This window comes from Lampetra fluviatilis, chromosome 13 (assembly GCF_964198595.1).
Source record: "Lampetra fluviatilis chromosome 13, kcLamFluv1.1, whole genome shotgun sequence".
Classification (NCBI taxonomy): domain Eukaryota; kingdom Metazoa; phylum Chordata; class Hyperoartia; order Petromyzontiformes; family Petromyzontidae; genus Lampetra; species Lampetra fluviatilis.
Genome location: NC_136287.1, coordinates 3,087,381 through 3,109,109, shown reverse-complemented (window position 1 = coordinate 3,109,109; position 21,729 = coordinate 3,087,381). Strand labels below are relative to the sequence as shown.

The following is a 21,729-nucleotide window of genomic DNA, read 5'->3' as shown; positions in this document are numbered from 1 at the left end:
CAGGAGGAGAAAGCGGGAGGGGTTGGGGGATTGTGGGGGAGAGAGGTGCAGCGTGGAGAGGGGGCCCCTGGATGTTGGAAGAGTGGGTGGTGAGGGAGGGAGGGGAGTGTGTGCGTGTTTCTGTCCGCGCGTGTGTGTTTCGTGTGTGGGTGGGTGTTTGTAGGGGGTTGGGTGGTTCTGTGTGTGTGTGTACGTGCTCGCTGACAGCACTTACCTCTGCGAGCAGCACTAAGACAAAAACCGGGGCTCTTTGTCTCTGTGTGTCTTTGTCTTCGTGTTTTGTGTGTGTCTGTGGGGAGCGGTGGCTCGGCGGTTTGCGCGCTGCGCCACGAACAAGGAGATTCGAGTTCGATTCCCGCTCAGGGCCAACACCAGTGACAATTATCTGAACCGGTCCTGGGCCTCCCCTAGGTCGACTCAGCCTCAAATGAGTATCTGGTGCGGTGTGTAAACATCGCCGCTGGGGAGACAAAGGCGGCCGGGCATAGTTGCTGGCCACGTCAACCCCTCGTGTGCCGTCCCGGCCTTCATTAGGTGCTCGCAAACAGCACTTTGCCCCAAAAGTCTGCTCAAGGCTATACGGGCGACCTTTGTATTTGTCCGATACGTTCATGGATGTGTCTGAGTACAGACGTGTGTCTTGTATGTGCGTGTCCCCATGTGTGGTGCGTGCGCGTGCGTTTGCTGTGCTTGCTGTGCGCCTAAGTGTCAGTGCGTGTGTGCGCGTGCGTGTGTGTGCGTGCGCGTGTCAGTGCGCGCGCGCGCGTGTGTTGCACGGGGAGGGGACTGTGCGTCTGAACACACAATGTCATTGGCTCCCACAGCCATTGACGTCTCCTCGTGGAGTGGGCCCTTTCAAGCGCCGGGATTTGGGGGAGGCGAGTAGCCGGCGAAAGCGCGCACGGGAGAGGAGGGAAGAGGAGTTGGACGCTGGTTCAGAGGCTGCCTTTTCCCCCCCTCCCTCCCTCTTTCTCCTCTTGTCATTCATTTCCAGGGGAAGCCGCGGTCGTCTCTTCCGCTGCCGCGGCTCTTCCCACTTGTCTGGAACTCTTGACGGCGTGCGAGCGGCAGGCGCGGCTTCGTAAGAATCGTTTTTCCCCACCGAGAGGTGCTGCTGCTGCTGCTTCTGCGCTGTAAACCCGGCGGCGACCCGGGATGGAACTCGGCCGCAGACGTCTCGGCGAGGTGGCAACGCTCGCGTCTGAGGTTCTGTGACGCCGGTTCGCCGGTTCGCGGATTTATCTTTCGCGGTCGACGCGCGCACTGCCTCCATCGGTGGAGTTAGACCCGTGGGCGAGAAGATGACCCAGCGTTTGTGATAATTTAAAAAAAAAAATTCGTTTCTTTGCGCTCTCCCGTGGCTGCGGGGAGGTGGAGGCTGGTGGTCCTTCACGGTGGTGGTTGCCCAGAGCTCCAACGTTTGGGTTGCGTCCGTGGTGGTTAGTAGCGGTGGTTTAGGAGTGCTGCTGCTGCTGGCGGTGGTGGTGGTGTTGGCCTTGGTGGTGATACGAGCGGTAAGCCCGGGATTCGTCCACGGTGGCTTTGCCGCCGGTGGCACTCAAGTGGCGGCGGTAGGTGGCGGTGCCTGGCGGTGGCTGGCTGGAGCTTCGTTGAAACACGGCTGGCTTGGAAGGAAGCGATAGCGGCGGCTCTGCCTCCACGTCTACTTTGGACTGGCCCGGGGAACGCGTCTCGCCCGGCCCGCTGTGGAGCCGTCTTCAGGAGCTGTTTGGACTCCTCAATCTTCCGGGGGCTCCTAGCCGAGACGCCTTCGCATCGCCTGCCGCTGACCCTGCTGTTAAGGTGAGAAGTCCGACTCGCTCGTGCAGGAACACGCGTAACCGAGTGAGCGACTGATGGTAATGGATCATGGGACCCTTCCTTTGGTAATGGAGTTGTAAAACGAAATGCTCCCGTGGAAGAAGGGCTCGGAGAGATGAAATCCGGCGCGCGTACCTGTGCCGTCGGTAGGGGGCAGCAGAGTAGAATGCCTCGTTGTACCGTACTTTGCTCAGACTCTGTGTGCTCCCCTTCGCGAAAACACGCAATGGTCAGCGTGGTGAACTGTGGACAGACAAACTTCCCCGGCCCTGGGGAGGCCCTCATCCAGCAGTGGATTGACAAAACCTGTACATGTGCGTAGTAGAGTCAATCCGTGCTTGTGTGTAGATAGATACTGTAGGTGTGAAGGCGCGGACCCTGCAATTGCTCGCTCACGACACTGCTGGCGAAAGGTCCCCAGTAGAGGGGGGGGGGGGCTCTAAATTAGAGCCCCCCCCCCCCTCTCTAGAGTGTGGAGAGTAATTACGGTTTTTTTTGTAGAAAAACATCCAACAAAAAATATATATTTTTTACAATTATTTGTGTCGATTGGTTTAACTCGCAGGGCAAGGCTCCGCTTAAAGTTTCACAAAGTCTCGGCGCTGATCTCTCGCTCACCAACCGTGCGCCCATCGTCAGTTAACCGAGTAATTCGCCTCCCGCGGAGTGTGACGCTAAAGCCGACAGAGAGCGAACAAAGCCCCGATATCGGTTACCGGTAATCGTCGAGAACGGATGGTTTACAGGCCACAACACTTACACTCGCACGGGTTGGATTACGGTGCGCGTGTTTGTTTTGATACGTTCGTGTATTAAACGCTCACCCCGAGACACGCTGTAGTCTCGGCGTGCCCCCCTGTCCACATTTATCCATCAGCATCGTTCGTTACACGCTGCACGCACCCGGTGATTGGTAAACAGCGACGCGTGACCGCCACCAGTGCTGATTTCAAATTAAGATGGACTGTGTGGACAGCTGCGGCTGGGGGGGGGGCATTGTGGTTAGACCACAATGCAATGACTCTACCATGAATCCAGGCTAAAGATGTCGATGATTCCTGGCCACGGCATCGGTGGCGCGTGACATCCGAACTGATGTTGGTCCACTTCACCAACCCACGCTGACCGGCGTGGCGAAGTATGTGGGTTTCACGCAGGGCTTGTGCATGCCCCGTGCGTGCAGACCAAATCATCCGATCTCGTGCGATCTCAGAAGCTGCGTAGGGTTTTTTGAGCCTGGGGTGAACGTCTCACGATGGGCGGACCGCCGTTCATAAAGCGGGTGCGGTAGGCACAGCGGTCCCCAACCTTTTTGGCACCAGGGACCGGTTTCGTGGAAGACAATTTTTTCACGGACCGCGGGAGGGGGGGTTCATCATTGGGTCTTTCCCCCTTTTCAAAGAAGCTCTCCAGCGACGTTTGTTTTTTAGCTCATGTTGGCTACTAGGGGTTAGCAGCTTGTGGGCTTACCAACACTGTGACCGAGTCAAGTGCGCAGTGCGGGAAAGAGGCGCGCACGGAAGTGGTCAATACAATAATTGGGGCGGGCCACGCGCGGACTCACCGCCCTCGCCTCCTGCTGCTGCTGCTGTGCGGCCCGGGTCCTAACAGGCCCACGGGCCGGTACCGGTCCGCGTCCCGAGGGTTGGGGACCCCTGCTGTAGGCTGCTGCGGCTCGACGCTGCCAGATGGGGGCAGTGCAGACAAATCGGTTGTGCCAGGACCATGTGCCAACGGTACTGCGATCCTCGTCTTCAGCGCCCACTGAAGTCAGGTCCAACAGTCCCCGGGTCTTGGCCGACCACGCCATGCCGAGGCTCCGGCATTCAAGTGACTGTCACAACGTCGTTGTTGTGTGGTGCCTGCAACGCGCGGTTTACTAATCATCGGGCGCGATTTGCGTGCACGTTTTGGGAATCCATGGAGAGGAGGGGCTGGGTGAGGGGGGGTGTCGCTTACAGAGAGAAGAGGGGGAAAAAGCGACTCCAAAACACATTCGCCCCCGGCGCGATAGCTGCAGTGATGGCCTTTTGTAATGCGACTCTGGAGCAAGTGGCATCACCATCATCACCACCACCACACCACCAGCACCATCACACCACCACCATCACACCACCACTCCGGGCTCTCATCACAACGGCAGGGCGTGCGCCATAACGCGACGGCCTCTTCTCACTCCTGGATGTGGTGATTATTCCGTTTGTGTGATGGTGATTCCCAGCGATTCGTGCTGCTGCTGTATTTAGTTTCACAAGTTTTCTTGTTTCAAGGGACGTATGTTCTCATGGGACTCACCTGCCAGGGAATGATACGCCCAGGGTAACCACGAAGTTGTCGCTAATGGAGGAGGCGGTGATGATGGGGGTTGTTTTTTTTAATGCCCTGCCACCAGCATCGCTGACGAATGCACGCACTGGGCGCTCCGTCCATGCGCGCACGTGCGCGAGTTGCCTGGCGCGCTGAGCTACAGATGGAGCCCGGTCGACCGAAGTTATTCAATTCCAGGCCACGGATAAAATCGGTGGCGGTTGTCCGAACCGATCCTGAGCTGCCGCCGAGTGCCCAGTGCGACGTGTCAACACTGGCAGTGGGAGGAGCGGTAGACAAAGGTGGCCGGGCGTAGCTCTGCCTACACCACCGGCTCGTGCACCGTGCTGGCCTTGACAAGATGCTCACGAACAGCACTTGGGTCTAGCAGCAGGCAGTGTGCCTCTATGGCAGGGGGGAGGGGAGGGGGCAGTGTTTGCGTGCGTCCTTGAGTGCGCATGTGTGTGCTTTGGTGCCTGGTTAGGTGGTGTGCGTTGGTGCTGCTTGGGTGTGCACGTGTGTGTGCGTGGGGCCTGCACGTGTCATTGTGCATGTGGGTGGGTACGTGCTTAGTTGTGTGCGTGGGTGTGTCACTGTGTTGTGCTGTGTGTGTACACACACATACACGTGTGCCCGTGTGTGTGTGTGGGCGCACACGTGGGGAGCGGTTAGCGCGGTGCACCACCCGAGTTCGATTCCCGTTCACGGCCAACACCAGGGACGATCTTCTGAACTGGTCCTGGGCCTCCTCCCCTAGGTCGACTCAGCCTCAAATGAGTACCCGGTCCGTTGTGTAAACATCGCCACTGGGGAGACAAAGGCGGTCGGGCGTGGTGCTGGCCACCCACCCCCTCGTGTGCCATGCCGGCCTTCATAGTAGCTTGCTAACAGCACTTTTCCCACGTGTGTGTTGCGTGTACGTATGGAGATGTGTGTGTGAACACGTGTGCGTCTGCCTGTGTGTCCCCGTGTGTCCATCGCTCCCCCGACACGCCACGTGGGCGACGCCGCAGCCGACCCGAGCCACGTTGTCCAATGCTTCGTCCCCATGCGGCGCTGAGGCTCCCAGGCTCCCGTTCCTCCGGGGCCCCTGGGTCCACCACCGCTCCGACCCCATGGAGAGGGGTCCGGGCTCCTCGCCGGCCTCGCTAGGGGAGGACGGAGACACCGCGACGAGCACAGCGACGACCAAGACCCAGATCCATCACGCCCAGGTTCAGCGAGTTCGAGCAGAGTGCGCATCGTCGGCGGAATCCGCCGCCGCCGGCGTCGCGCGCAGAGCAGACAGGCGCGTGCGGGAGCGCTGCAACCGTGCCAGAGCCCTTGCCCACGGCCATGCCCTTGCGCGTGGGGCTCTCGCGCACGCAGGGCAGGGAGGAGCGGCTGAGACGCACCCCGTGCGCGCGCGCTCCAGGGAGTTCTCCATTAAGGAGACCAACTTCGCCGACGGGGGATTGAAGCTAAAGATCCAGAGCACGGCGAAGATCCAGGGGCAGCAGCAGCAGGGGCAGCGGCAGCAGCAGGGGCAGCTGTCGGGCCAGCAGGCGAGGCGCCGTGGCATTACCATCACCATCAAGCCCACGAACCCTCCACGGGCAAGCACGGGGAAGACATCATCATTATCTTCGTCGTCGTCGCCGCCGTCATCAGCGCCATCGTCATCGACCAGCGCCTCCTGCTGCGCCTCGTCTGGCTCCGTCAGCTGCTCCGGCTCGTCCAGCAAAGCGGTAAAGAGCTGCGCACACGGGGCTTCTGTCGTGAGTTTCACTCTAGGAATTCAGTGCGTTGTGCCTTGCCGCCGGTACACGCACACCTGTGCGGCGCTGTGCATGTTATTGTGTTACAGGCTGGGTGGCAGGCCGTCCTGATGGACGGGGCAAACCTTTGTAAATTACATTGCTTAAAACGGTATTGAATGAGCGACCTGAATGCATCATTAAGCTTGGTGCTCAGCCACCCCGTCACGTTTGATCGTGTCAAGTTAACCCTTAACAGGAACGCTGCGTTGCATCTGGAGGTACTGATCGTGTGACCCGGACGTGCGTTGTCCCAACTGTAAATGCTTAAACAAAAACAAAACACGGAATGGGAAGCGAGTTTAGAAGTTTCTAAAACATCCCGTGAGATTAATGCCGTGAACATTTGTTTTGAGTGGGAAGTCGGTCGTAGTCCTTAGGTATTGATAGACTGCTTTCAGACAGAGGTATGTGGAAATTCTCACCTCTGGCTCAGGGCATTCCACCATCACTAAGGGCTGTCAGTGGGAGTCGGTTGTGGGCATTTCATATTAACCACTTGCTCTCGTCTATAGGGCACTAAGAAAAGTCGTCACCCCTCTCAGGGTTCATGGGGTTAGGAGGATTATTTTTGTGGTCATGAGATGGTGCCTGGTTTTTGTTGGCACGAAGCTCTTAGCATTAGTGCTGAGCGTCAAAAGTAAAAAAAAAGTTACCCTCCTGTGTAGATCTCTCGCAGTCGCACCGCTGTACAGCTCTCCGATTTGCTTTTGGGTTGTACCGCTTGTACATGATGTCCGACGTTTTGCACCGCGTGCTGAAGGATTTTTTTACGTACTGAATGGAGAGCCCATTAATTGATGTTATAAAGAAGCTCCGAGCACGTGCAAGAAACATCGCTCCCAAAGGCACAACCCGAAACCACATTGCAGGGCTGAAGTGACACTTCTAACATTTTGACACGTGGCTGAGGTGGCAGCAGTGGTAGTGGTGGTGGTGGGCGGTTTAAGCTGAAATAATTCCCCCAGCCAAACCCGAGGGATGATGTTCACCAACAGCGCCACGTGGTTGGCATGAGCCCTGGTGTGCATGGTGCATGGATTGAATTGAGGCCCCCAGTCCAATATGCTCCCCTCCACTCATCATAGCCCGTTGCCAGTGCCCCTTCAGCTCTCGGCGTAGTGTGTTTGGTATGGGCCCTGGTGCATGGATTGAAATGGGGCCCCCTGTCCAATATCCCACATCCCCCGACCTCATCATAGACCGGCGCCTGGGCCTCTCAGCCCATGGGGCTCTTTGCATTTGCACCGCACACACGCTGCATAGCCATGCCGCTGATGTTGACACTGACGCATCGTGGCTGTTGTGCAGAAAGCGAAGTCGGGAACACTGACGATCGCGGCCCAGCTGCCGTGTTTATTATTGTTGGAAAATCAGAAACTGGGGTCCTTTCAAACGCTGTGAACCCCCACGGTAGGGGGTGGAGAGAACGCGCGTGAACCATGCGCTGTTTACATTTCTTCCGTTAACGATACATGCGGTTACCGTCACCGTTCAGTGCGGTCTACGTTTTGAACATTCCAGAAATTTTACCCTGATTGGGGGGGGGGGTCGGAGCAGCGGTGGAGTAGTTTCACGCAGTGCGCTGCGAACCCGGGGTGACCTGAGTTTTATTCCTGTCCTTGGCTCACATCAGTGGTGGGCGATATCTATAGCGAGCTCTACAGGGCTGCTTTTGACCAAATGGCACTGACTGACCATCGTGGTGAAGTAAGGTCAAATCTTCACGATTTGACACGGTGTAAGGAGACCTTCAAATAATGGAAGTAAATTTGAAAAAATTACAATTGTCGTTGTTCATGAATGCCACAAAGGAAATATTGTACTGTGTTATCCAACTGGGCGGGTCAGTGGAAGAGTGCGTGGCCTCTAATAATAAGGTTGCGAATGCAAATCCTGGTTGGGATTGACTCATCATCCCGCCAGGGTCGAAAAAAACAAGTACTAACTTTGCGGTTACAATTTAACAGTGGTTGTCCCATGGAAATACTCAACTCTGCCATAAGAATGTCATTGGTTTTTTTTTCATCACTGCCTTAGGGAAGTGAAAAAGGAGACGAGTGACATGCCAGACTCAATTGAGTGGGGAAACTACTTAGATATTTTTGTAATTTTTTTAATAGTTTTTTAAACGAACTCACAAAAATCAATGATAAGAAAAAATAACCGTGCACTTTTTTCCCCCTGGTGCGGTTATGGTGATAGTATCAGTTTCATGAGGGCTTTTATTAAGATTTCCAAGTCCCACATATGGCCTGGCTTAAGGTTGCAATTAAATGGCTGAGCAGGATATTTGAAGGGAGGGATTATGCAGGATTACGGCAAATGATGTGAAATACATAATATATTGATATGAATGCACTTTTGACTGCCGATGAGAGGCAATCTACTGAATCTGCTGGTTATTATGGGTGTGCGGCTGGTGTTTTTACTCCCAGTTTTGGCTAATCATTTTAGACGCGCAGTACAAAAAAAATACGCGTCCTGTTGGGAAAGCCCAGCCTCAACAAATGAGACCCATAACCTCGTTAATGCCCTCAAAGAGTGGTGACGGATTTATTTTTCACCGGTGCTCACTGCCAGAGCTGAAGATAGATCTAACGGAGCCGAGCAGTCTTGGGACCGGACTCGTGTTGACAGAAGACGTGTAACAAATCACCCCCAGGCGAAGAAAACAAAAAAACGCATCCCACTAACGAACACGGTAAAACGTGAACATCATTAATTTTTTGATATTCGGTCAAAATAGGTTCCTATTCGCACTCAAGTGAATGATTCGCAAGTGGAGGTAAGCCCACACGTGATGGGTTTTCTTTCAATCGCAGGCAGTTATAAACTGGGGGGGGGGTCCCTTCCGTAAACACAGCGAGTGAATCGTAGCGCCCTTTGTCGACAGTGGCCACTACGGAGAAATCTTTCCTTTTCGGAGAACGGCTCAAGTTCGTCGACCTAAAAACGAAGACATTTCCATTCAAATTGCCTCCTCTCGCTTTCTGTTCATGGGCAACCCGGTCATTGCTCGAATGCGTCTGGCTGCTGGTGATGTTACGTCTGCAGGCGACGGTGGCTTCTTAAGGAAAAAAAGGGGGGGGGGGTTGTGGGGGGTGGAACAAACCTTCTTGTGTGAAAGCGTGTTGTTCACATTATCTGGCCAGCTGCAGTTGCACTCACGAGACGGCGCGGAGCGGCAGGGTGGCTGTCTCGTGGCGCAGAGCCGTCTAGGAATGGCAAGTCTCGCTCCCTCCGAGCGCGCACCCTCGCAATCCGGTTTTCAGCGCTTACTTAACGCAGGAGCCGGTGGTGCTTCCCCCCCCCCCCCCTCTCCGACCCCACACTTTCGAAAATAACGCAATCGCCTCAGGGGGGGGGCTCTCCAGGTGACGATGTAATGTTGGCTTAACCAATGTCCGGTGCTGCCCAGTGTTTAACCTTGTGTGTGTGTGTGTGTTTTACACTATTTGCGGTAGTGACAACAAATTGAGTCCATGTTTGTATAGCCCTGCGTCGCACTTAGCGCTTCTTAGTCGGGGCCCCGGCGAGGCGAGGCTGTGCATCCTGGCCGCCCGTGCGAGAGGTTCAAAGGGGTCGCCACGCGGGGTGTCCCCCTCGCTCTTCTCGCCGCGGCCCCCTCCCAAGATGCCGTTAGGCCGCCCGGGTGCGCACGGTGGACGGGGGCCGCCCGGGTGCGCACGGTGGACGGGGGCCGCCCGGGTGCGCACGGTGGACGGGGGCCGCCCGGGTGTGGACGGGGGCCGCCCGGGTGCGCATGGTGGACGGGGGCCGCCGCGCGCGGTTGGGCCCCCGTGCGTGCCTGCGACAGCGGTGGGCCCTGCGTTATCGTCTTCGCCGTTGCTCTGTGTTTCGCGCTCGCCGTGGCTCTGTCGCCTGTGCTTTTTTCAGGAGCAACTTTCAGGCTAATAGACTGAACGTTCAGGCTAAAAGACCCGACGGTGGGGAGGGGGTGGTTGGACTTCCCTGTCACATTAACGGCGCTATGAACCCAGCAAACTGCGTTTGATTCCCGACCACGGCTATAGCGTCAGTGGCACAAATTACTTCTGAACCGTCCATTGTGGTTACACGCGTTTTCACCAACCTGCACTTGACCAATTTGACGAAATCCGTTCACATCCCCCACCCATGACCGACAGGACACGGGGAGGCCTTCACTTAAGCGGCGGAGTGACAACACAATCCAAATTATTATGCGAGACAGAGAGATATACAGAGGAAGAGGGAAGGATGTGTGAATATATAACATATATACTTAGACGTAAAACTAAAGTATAAAAATAATTACGCTATTTATTTATTTATTGAGCTAACCGGCAGTGGCTCTGCATGATGAAGCTGTTTGGAAGAGAGTGAGTCACAGGCAGCAACAGCACAGCCTTTGATATGGTAATGATCCCACTGAGCCGAGGGCGCCTCTGGCAGTGGCTGTGTGATGTTTCTATTTCGTTTGTTTGCCCCAGAGTTGCTTGTGTGATGGGGGGGCAAAGGAATGAATAAATAAAGAAATAAACGTACTGCCCTCCTTGTTTCTCTCTCTCTCTGGATCTCTCTCGGCTCTACGTGATGCTGAGATACGGGGCCACGAATGGGAACAAGGAGCCAGGTCCACAGGAGACCAATTAGATGCGAGATATTTAACTATTTTACTGCAGCCCTCGGCTCTAAGCCTGGGAAATAGGGCTCTGTGTGTGTGTGAGCGCTGGTGTGTAAATTTCCCCTGGGTGCGTAAATGAACGTGGGCAACTAGCGCACTTGCCATATTTTTATTTATTTTACCGTTGCTGTTGTTGTTTCACAATAATAGGCGTAATTAGAATTAGCGGAGATGACGAGATGAAAAAACAGAAATAATTTGATCACCGATGATAATATCGGGGGACGGTTGTGCACGGACCAATTTTAGTCGGCGTATATTCCCTGATCTGACACGGATCAGAAACGTGGACGCTCACAAAATAAACAAAACGGCAACAAACGAGCTGAAAATGTGCGTACCGGATGAAGCAAGGAGAGATGGGCTTGGGCAGGACACCAGTGGTTGAGACTAATGATGTGGTGGCAGCCAAAAGGAGGGAACGTGCCTTTTTAGAGAAAGCCCCCCTTGCAAGATATGGAGCAACGAACTGGCATTTTGGCAGTGGAGACATTGGGGGTCCCAAGACTGGACGGCTTGCTCTACGGCCTCCTCACGTCACCCGTTTCCAAACTCATGATGGTCCAAAACGCCGACGTTGGCTCGTGTGCGCAGGTGCTTGCAGCGGATCGTCGCACTGCAAAACCCTGAGAGATGGGCCAATGACTTTGGATATACCACGAGTGCCAATGACTTGGGATGATGCGCGCAGACCAGATCGATGTGTGCTCAACGTCTGCACAGCAGACGGTGCGGCGTGCGACGGTGTGCCTCGAATTAGCGAGGCGCCGTGAGTTATCGGAAATCTGTTCCACATCGGGGGAGCCCGACCCAGGCAGCTCCGCGCGATAAACCCACGACGCTGCTGGATGGCATTCACATCGAGCCCGTGGAATCGAGACAGCTGTCACAGTTTTTATTTAAAAAAAATTAGTTCCCCTTGGTTATTGTTGCCACCGAAGAGTCTTGCGAATGGCCAAACGGGAAATGTACTCGTAGCGAGCAAAGCTTTTTGTTTATTTTTTTGTGGGGGGGCTGGGTGGGTGGGATGGGGGGGGGATCTATCGCTGGCCGCCCGCTGAACTTTCACTGCTTGCCGCTCGCGGCGAAGCCCATCGTCGTCCTTTGTGGTCGCGTTTGCCCCGGTATCCCGGATCTTGGCCCGCGATGCCGGGGCCTGCCCACGATGCGGAAACATTGGGCCATTAGGGCCCACCTGGTACGCGTGACATATTGGCGATTGAGACGCGCGAAACCGCGGGACGCTTTCTCCGCCGCGGTGACCGTCTGCTTGGGACGGCGGGGGAGTGGTGGCTCAAATTGATTAAATTGAGTAAACTCCGATTGCGGTGCTCGCCGTGGGCGAGGGGCGCCTCCGCGGGGCCGCCGCGACCCCGCGCGGAGTTCCCGACGCCGTTGTTGCCTCGCCGCGTTTGTCGTTCCGTGGCGGCCAAATGTTTTACCGTGCATGACAGGGGGGGGCGTGGGGAGTATGTCAGGGGGGGGGGGGGAGCAGGCAGGGAAACAACGCTTCCACCTCGTGGCTTTTAGCGTCGCAGCGAAAGAAAATCAGGACACGCGAGGTTGTCGTCATCGGAGGCTATAAATATAATTAATTGCGTGCGTAATTAATTTGCGTCACAAGGCCATTGTAATTTTCCTTCAAGAGTGACATTTTTTCGCACGTTGTAATTGAAGTCACCTTAAAATATATATATATACAAATAATTAAACTGGAGAGAGTGATGCTGTGCGGGCAAGTTTTCCAGCGTGCTCGTGTGTTTCTGCGGCTCCACAAAAATAGAGCAGACGCAGCCTTTGTTTCCCTGCACCCGGCTTGCATTTTTTTTTTACCCCCTAAGAGCCAATCGGGGCCGCTGCGGCGTAACGGACGGACGCCGTGCTCGCGTCCCTCTTCTCCGCCTCGTGGTCATTGGAGGAGTGAGGCCACAGTCTGTCACTCCAGCCTCAGAGAGAGAATGGGGAGCCATGCAGAAAACATATTGGTCCCATGGGCAGCTAGCGCCAGAGGGTCCTAAAGATTGATGCCACAAGGGCCCATAATGGGAGACTAAATGGGTGACATTCATGACAGACCATGAATGGAGGGGCCATGCCCTGCCTGAACTCTACGTACGGCATTGCGTCTCCCAGATTTGTAATTCGTATCAGGGGGGAATTCTGCATTTATGCAACGACAACTGTAAGCCATCAAGGCTACTCTAGTGGACATTGCTTATTTCCTTGACCCTGGCTGTCAAACTTAACTGGCTTTACTTGCATTGTAAACGATTCTGTAAAAAACATTTTTGATCTCGGTTGTTGACGGGTAACATGTGTGTTGCCACGCTGGGTCATGTCAGGGTCTCTGATTGGATCAGGACAGGTGGAGGTGTTTTGGGGGCAATGATTGTTGACCTGTATAGAGGTCATGCGATCCCAGAATGCTACTGAGAAGCCTCTTGCCCTGTTTTCATGACCGCCGGGAATGGGGCTGGCTCCGTGCTGGAATAGGCACAGGCTTTGTTAGAATCTGCGTCCCCATGTTTCCGGAACCTAGCCACTGAACGGGGACCCTTTTATAAGTGTGCTGCCTGATTAGAGCTGGACCTAACTCAGAATCAGTCTTGACCTCACGGGGTCAACGCAGAAACTAAGACCATGTTCTGTGATGTGCGCTCGCTTGGTGTAATTGTCTGACCGTGATGCCATTTAGACTACTATACATGGCAAGACAATTCTGACATTTTATTTTAATATATATTATCCTAACCTAAATTGTTTTAAAATTGGTCAAGAGTATACACTCTTAATCATTTCTCCCCAACCATGTGCCTTGTCTGCAGAAGTAGGGAAGATCATATAACGTTGAAATATCCACTTCATTTTGATATTGAAGTGGCAACATGGGGCTCCCAAATTCCACTGCTCGCTCTATGGGCCTCCTCACGATCCCTCATCTCCAAACTCAAGATGACCAAACATTCCGCAGCCAGACTCCTCATCCACACCCATAAATGAGACCACATCTCCCCAAATGCTGCAATCTCTCCTCTCCAATCCCGGATCAATCTCAAGATCACACTCGCTCCTGCCCACCTCTCCCCTCTCGTCTCACTCTACTCCCCTCCACGCACTCTCTGCTCCACCAACCAAGGCTTTCTGTCAAAGCCCCCATTTAACCTTCACTCATTTGGAGGTCGCTCATTCTCCTCTGCTGCCCGCATAGCCTGGAACTCCCTTCCCAACAGACGTCCGTTTTGTCGACTGGTCAAGTCCAGGCTCCAGGCCTTCCTTGTTTCCCCTCTGCCTATGTCTGACCGCCTCTACCTCTCTATAACATAAATATGCCCACTGTTTTCTTCCCAGCGTCCTGAGATGTCGCATTTCATTGCTGTATAAATCCACATTGTATTGTCTTGTTCTTGGGTCACTGTTCGGCTATCTCTGGGCTGGCAGAGACCAGGTCCAAGTGATCATGGAAAATAGGCATGTGTGTGTGTGTCTTAATTTTCTACATCTCTTACTGGTCAAAGATAAACCCTCACGTGGTCTCTGCTCTGCCGCTTAGTCGATCATCCCAGCGACAGAACTTTGCCAGGCATAGCAGGATGACTTCCTCTTCTCAGAAAATACAGGAAAACCTCGCCCAACGCTCCTTTATTGAACTCGCTTTTCGGCGATACACGGTTTACCTGAGGTCTGTTATCTGGAACACAGGAGTGATATTTTCGTTCTACGCGGTTTGATGCTGCTAAGATTCTCATCTCCACGTCGATAATTAGTGCGGTGAGAGTGCTGCATCCGTTGGAAGGTGTGAACGAATCGACTGTGAGAACGATGTAGTTCATGCGTATGTTTTTTGTGCGTGTTTTTTTTGTGTGATAATGTAACACACTCAACACGCACAACGGCACAACGCAAATGTTCACACGCTGTCGTACACATCTAGCCGTCCAGTTGTTGAGGATGTCAGTCGTATGGACACCTAGATGGCGAATCATTAACGTTCAAGTGACAATGTTAGGGGCGAGCGCCGGGCTGGGAATTCAGTGTCATGGGTGAGGGCTGGGTGCTGCGGTGCAGGAAGTGTAATGGAGACGCGGGTTTTGTGTCGAGGTAAAATTGAAAGAGCACACACGCGCACACGCACGAGAAATTGAGAGCGACTCCGCATCCTTTATCACAATAGCAAGGGCAGAAATCACGTGGAATTAGTTCAACATAGTGGGGGGGGGGGGGGTGATGATTTCAGAACCAGGAACGCAACTCTATTTTTCCCATAAGGTCTATTATTTTTTTAACGCGGTTTTGCCCAACATGGCATTTTTCCAGGAACGTAACCAGAGGTATGCTGGCAATACTTAATTAAACATTTGAGTCTAATATTGAAATTAGGAGGAAAACGGTTTGCTCGACTGCATGTTTACCATTGACGCCGCTTGTTATTTTCCAAGTTTAGTTGAATGTGTGCAGGGCAACAATGAATGTTGCGGTGTAACATCTACTAAAGACGGACAGTTGGTTGATTACAAATACAACATGAACCCTTTAGAGGAAATCCATGGGCCCTTCTGTTGCCGCATCTCTCCTCCCCCCATATTTGGATTGATATAGAAATTGTAATGAATGGGAAAATCCGTCACCATGATACTTCCTCTGAGAACCCGGCTGAAATCCGCTTTTGCTTTTTGCAGCGGTCTCTCCAAAATGCTCGCGAAATCCGTTCTTCATCCCGAGTTTAGTTTCTCAATCGCGGCGCACCGCGTCATCTCGGATGCCGTGGGCACGGCATATCTCATGCGCAAACGCAACAAAAATATACGAACTCACTAACAACAACAAAAACGTATTTTTTTAATTATTTACTCACGGACGTATTTGTTATTTGTTCAAATTTACAACAAACAAACAAAAAAATGCCCAGAAATAAACCGAGAGAGAGACGAGAGCAGTGTAATCCTCTGTGTACTGGAGATTAAACCACTCGGGATCTGAAAAGGCGCGTTTGCGATCGTCGGGCTGGGATGCCCGTCTTTTGTGTCTCCTGCGCGTCGCCGCTGTTTACGTGGGATGAAACGAGAGAGGGGATAATCCACCGGGATTACCGAGACCCAAACAGCAGCTGCGATGCAGCCCAGCAGAGCTCCCCTCCCCATCTCCCACTTCCCCCCCCCACTCTCCCAACCCAAGCCCAAGCCCAATCTGTCTCTTGGGGAGATTGCGGCGGGCAGGGGGGAGGGCGAGACGAACGTTGGCAAGAGTGCCAAAAAGAGGAAGGATAGAAACAAAGAAAGAACGAAATTGAGAAGAACTCGACTGAGGTATGCCCGCACGCACGCCCGCCCGCCCGGCTGGTGGCTGTGAGTTTGGTCTCAGAGAGTTCGGGCAGCATTGACAGGCGGCGACACGCACTCGCCTCGCTGTCGTTCAGATCTTGATGTCTAAGGCACCTGGGATAATTGTCTCAAGTATCGGTCAGACGCCGAGTCCAACCTCGAAGTTTTCCAGGTGAGCACCCGGAAGGAGTTTTTTTTATTCATTTTGTGTACATTGTCTAGCTGGGAGCACTTGTGCCTGAAGTGCATCATTTATAATAATAATAACCCGGTGAATTCCTACGGCTGTGCCACTCAGAACTATATATGCGATCCTCGGACATTAAAACTGTTCCATAAGATAGTGTAAAATTGGCTTAGTCTGGTTGTATTGAGCATCAGGCATTAACACTGAACCCTAACAATCCTAAACGTGCCTTAGGCTGGCCCTCTTTAGCCTCAGTAATAATAATGTCTGCTCTCCATTGAAAACGGATGCAACTTTTTAATATACACAATTATAATAGCGTTTATTTTCACTCAAGATGCTTCTCAGGAGGGGCTTGCATTGCGATGTTGGTCAATCATATTTTAAGGAGTGCCTGGCCTGCGGGAGGAACATTTGGAGGAAACCGACCGTAAATACGGGCAGAGGGGTTTTCGGACCCCCAGTAGCTCATGCTGATATCTCCGGGCCACCTCACAGCCCAGCGGGTTTGGGAGTCGTTTGGATGAGTCCCACGCGCGATCATTTTTTAGGTTTCTCAGCCACCAGCAAAAATGCGCTTCACGGTTGAAAATCTGCGTTTGGTGCCGACACTGTCGCGACGAGCCGCTACCTTTGGGACACTACAATATATGACGCCTCCTCTCGTTTACTGCCATGCACGTGTCCCACTGTTTTGTGCTAGGCGGGAGGGTCATTGCCCGAGACATCGCCTGTTATATACGCTTTCCTTTAAGGCCACACACAGAGTGTTGTTATTTTGCGAGTTGTGTTTGTGCATTACTGCTAATGCTGAATCACCAACAGCGGATGGCACTTTGGGCTATGAACCCAGCGATCCAAGATCCTGTTCCCGGTTACAGCTGATGTCAGTCACGGGCGATATCCGAACCGGGTCCTGCGTCCTCTCTTCACCAAGCCGTGCTAAAGTATTGTCAAACAACCCCTGCATGGGGAAGCCTTCATCCAGCAGTGGATGGACAAAGGTCTGCAATTGATGGTGCATAGCAGATGATACAATCCAATATTTTATCGTATCATCGTAAATGTGCGAGTGGCTATAGGAGAAATTTTTGTTGACAATTACATCCCCTGCAAGTAGTATCTTTCATTAATTTCCCTGTGGAATAAAGCAAGTTGTTTTAATCAAACCAAAATTATAAAATGTATAATTAAATAGTCTCCATGACGTGCAGACGAGAGGTAGCGATTCGATGTTTTTTTCAGGATATGGTACAATAGTTGATTACTTTTTAATATTATTTTGGGAATGTAGCGGCCACAAGTGGCTGCGGTTGCTGCAGGAACCCATACGACATACATCGCATGCCAAATGAAGAACATCGACTCCCAACACAAGCGAATCGATGCGTCTATCACGAGCCTAAGAATTCATGTCAATCAATGCGTCTGTCACGAGCCTAAGAATCCATGTCAATCGATGCGTCGCTACTCAGACGTTGCGCTGCCTCTGACCATTTCGCACCGTGTGAAAAGAAATCGGCCGATAGACGTCCGTTGGACGCAAACGGGTGAGATGAGAGAGAGAGAGCCGAGGCAAAATCCTCATTCGCAGGCGCGACTCCGGTTCATGCGTTCACATATTGTGTGGGTTGCGCACGCGTTCCAATTAATAAATTAATCGATGGTTTCCCCCTTTTACATGTTTTTTGTTCGCTCGGCGCTCAAGATGCGGCAGCCACCCCGGCGCCGGTCCCAAAGCTCACGTTGCAAAGCGACCATCGCAAAACGTCAGTCGGTACCTTTGCCCGCCCGCTCACGGGGTGGAGGCCAAGCGTTTTCCACCATAGATCTCCCGTATGCCACCCCCCACCGCCCGCCCGTCTAACCGCGTCGCCCCAGCCGCGGCCCGCCACGCCCGCACACAGTGTTGGGTTTGTTAACCACGCTAACCTTTCGCTTGTAATAATAACCGCGGCACCAGCTGGCACCAGTTGAGGGGGTCCGCCAGCTCGCTCCGTGCCTCTAATGAAACCGGCGGTCCCGCGAGGGGCCGGGCGTTAATTTAGTTGACGGCAGATGTCTGCGTGTACGTCATTAGCGGGAATAAATTCTTGCCAAGCGGAGGCTTCCCCCCCACCGCCCGCTCCGGTCGAAGCTCCGAGCTATCGGAGCTTCAACCTTGTGCTGAAAAGGAGGAGGAGAAAGAGCAGCAGTCATCGTGGCCCCGGCGGTTGGGCGGCCCACGAGGGCCACCGATGCTTAACCCCCGAGGCTGATGGGGCCACCGTTGCGGACCCTGACCCCCGCGCTTCCCAGCGGAGGGCCCGCCCGCCGCCCACTGTGACTTAACCGACAGCAGATGTTTGTGCAATGGGATCCGGGAGGTGGTCGCTCTCCCCCCCCCATCCACCTCGCCCCATCACAGCCGTTGCACTGTAACCCTGAGCTGCGCACACACCGGCCACTGGCTACGTTTTTTGCTCTTTCACGCATTGTTATTATAATTATTGTACTGGGTGCTTTCTCACGGCTATGCTTGGGTCTCTTAAGTCTCTGGAATTAACACTGAACCTTAATCCCAGAGGTGCCTTAGTCTGTCTCTCTGAGCCTCAGGCATTAACACTGAACTTTAAGAATCCCAGAGGCCCTTTAGTCTGGCTCTCTGAGCCTCAGGCATTAACACTGAACTTTAAGAATCCTAAAGGTGTCTTAATCTGAATATTATTGCATCGGTGTATTTATGTGTTTATATACATAGTCACTGCTCACATCTCCTTGCTCATTTGTATATAGCATATATAAAACAATAATACAAATTAAACTTTAACAATACTCTTGATATCTGTGACCAAGCATGAGCTGTGACGTCATATCCCACGTGCCATAGACTTTTCACCTACAGGCAGCTCATTAAGATAGATCATTAATATATTATCAATAGAGTTCACCTGGTGAAGCCACAAGGTCCCGCCATAGTGTAGAATTTTCACCATTGGCCCAGGTCCACCAATGGAGGAACGCATGATTTAGAGATGTCAGTCAAATTGCTCGTGGAAGCCAAGCAGCGCAAGTCGGGTTAGTACTCGGATGGATGTCTGCCCAGAAATACCAGGTGTTCAAGGGTTGGGCAGCTCGGAGGCGATCAGATGGCAATACATCAGTGGATACTTAACTCCATCCTTGTGGAGCTTGCTTTTTTTTTTATCAGGTAAGGCCCACTGAGCTGTGTAGCTCTTTTTCAGAAGCGACCTGGCCACGAATAATAGTTCAACGAAGTGGCTTATCACGTGGAAATGTATGGCAGCCACATACTCTATAAATGTATGTTTCTAAATGTGGAGGGGCGAACCGGAGGACCCGTACAAAAATCCATGCGAGCGCAGGGAGAACATGCAAACTTCAAATATACAGGTGTCAGCATCGGAATCGAACCCACGACCCCCTGTATGCCAGGTGAGGTAGTTTATATCGTTCCACCGTTGCTTTTGAGACTGTTATCCCCTGGTATGCGTGGTGGGTTTTCTCCGTGGATTTCTTCCGTGGGTCCTCTGGTTTCTCTCGCAAGGAGCCTAACGCTTGCGAGTGGAACCCACCAAACATCCAGATGCAGGCGCAGTGAGGTTATCTCGAGTAAACAAGCGACAGCCATTGTTGTTGCTAGATGCTTGAAGCCTCACTGCTCAACTGAGCAGGGAGACGGAGTGCTGCAAACCAAGACCAAGACACTCGCATATCGGCACGTGGAATTGTGTTTATATCAGTTGTAAATCGCCGAGCTATGGAGTGAGAGAAGTAATTTAATTTATGGGGAGAATACGATAATTTTGCCAATTAATTTCAGGTGTTTTAGGCAGCATCTAAACGCATGCTGTGCCCAAATGTTGATTTAGTTTTGTTTAATTTTTGACCGATTTTGTCATAATTATTTTCCCAGCGTGTGAACACAAACAGTTTTTTTTCCCCCACCCTTAATCGCTCTACAATAACGAGACCCACGCAAATCACTGTGCAGTGAACAAGAAGGGAAGAGGCCTCCGAGTTTCATCCAAGGCTCCATCTTACACATCCACTTTGCTGCCTTTCCTTCTGACTTGCACAGAACTGTTCGATTGAGTGCCTCTCTCCTGAATAATCCTGCTGGTAGTGATACGCAACTGGTTAAGGTGAAAGCATTTCATGTCGATATGCATTTTTGGTGCACAGTAATCAATGATCATAAAAGACAATCGAAATCCCTGCACGCCAAAAAAAAAATCTGATTTTATCTCAAATGGAAACTTGAGTCCCTTGCGTTGCCGGAACACATTCTTGCCGCGCGTGCCATAAATCCGCACGGCAATCGAGCAATTGACCTCTGTGAGCCGATATTAAACCGTGCCAGATCACTTCCCTTCCGAGTTACCAAAACAACCGTTCATCTCAAACAGTCGTCGCTGCAGAACATCTGCTCTCCGTTACTCCGGCAACATTGTGGGAATATAATTCGCCGGGAAGGAAACATGACGTGAGAAGTTTTCTCAGCAGGCTGCGCATCACTCTGCGTCGCAGTTCACTGCACCGGCCGTGGCGGATATCGGCTGGGCGGTCGGCACATGACATCCCACCGAGTCGATGATTTTTTAAAATGGATTATTTGGCTCGAAGCTTGTGCGTTGAGTCGTGCGTGTAGTAATTGATTCCGATTCGTATTCATGGCTGCCCTTAATTTACACTGTGAAGCCCTCACTTTAGCCCTAAGACTTTTTTTCAGAATGGTCCCAATACGTTGCGATGTTTGACCAATTTATTCGGGCAGTTCGGCTTCATGTGGGAGGATTATCTGGAGTATCTGGAGAAAACCCACGCTTGCAAGGGGGTTACATTTTAAAAGCTTCACAGAGATAGATTCAATCATTCATTGGTGTACCGTCATATTCTGGCCACCTGACAGCCATACCTGTGCATGTAATTGGTTCACGTGGCCCCTGCTGGCATTGGTTGCATTATCTTCACCGTAAAGTCAAGAAATTGGGATTCTTGAATCGAGTCATGATCCCTCTTCTTGGGAGTTCATCGAGTCGCAGGAGGATGGCATCATCAGGATCCTGTTAACTATCATGTAAGGACCTCTCTCAACACCTTAGATTGTCCTGCATTGTGTTTGTGTGCGCTGTCCTATTGCAAACCATACAAGCAGCCCCCAGCATGGCCATTGTGAGCCGTCGCCTGCTGGGAAATGTTGCACAAGGGCAAAATTTTTAGATGATGCCCACGACGGACGGCATGTGGAATTATGCCGGTTGTTTACAATAATTGGACTGGATGGTTAATCTCTCGGCATTGACCCGGTGGTTTTCTCCGTGCACGTCTCTGGTGGACACTTCCTCGGCGCTCGAACCAAAAATGCAGCCGCTCGTGCCGGGTGCGGGCGCGATCACGACATGTCACTTGCAGAGAACGGTTTGATTCGCGTGAAATCGGCCGCAAAAAGGTTCCCCTCCGCGCCGTTGTTCCCGTCGGGGTGGATGGCGGGCGAGCGCCGCGTCTAGAAATCGAACCCCGACGTGGCAACCCGCCCGCCGTGGTAGTGCTCGTTTATCCGGCAAAATCCGGCTGCTGCGGCGCGAGCGAGGCGGCGGGCGACCACAAGGTGGTGCCACGGGGCGATCG

At 52.7% G+C, this 21,729-nt stretch overlaps 1 protein-coding gene across 5 annotated transcripts in view; it reads left to right on the top strand.

Moving 5' to 3' along the window:
- Positions 1–797: 797 nt before the first annotated feature.
- Positions 798–21,729, top strand: part of LOC144935421 (histone-lysine N-methyltransferase ASH1L-like) — a 106,879-nt gene continuing 85,947 nt past the window's right edge. For 2 of the 5 annotated variants that reach the window (XM_078862037.1, XM_078862034.1), the window contains exons 1-2: positions 800–1,803; positions 5,142–5,885. In XM_078862037.1, coding sequence (XP_078718163.1) covers positions 5,244–5,885 — 642 coding nt within the window. In that variant the 5' untranslated portion in view covers positions 800–1,803; positions 5,142–5,243. Of the gene's footprint in view, positions 1,804–5,141; positions 5,886–21,729 lie in introns of all 5 variants that reach the window. The other 3 variants (XM_078862038.1, XM_078862035.1, XM_078862036.1) reach the window with 3 other exon arrangements.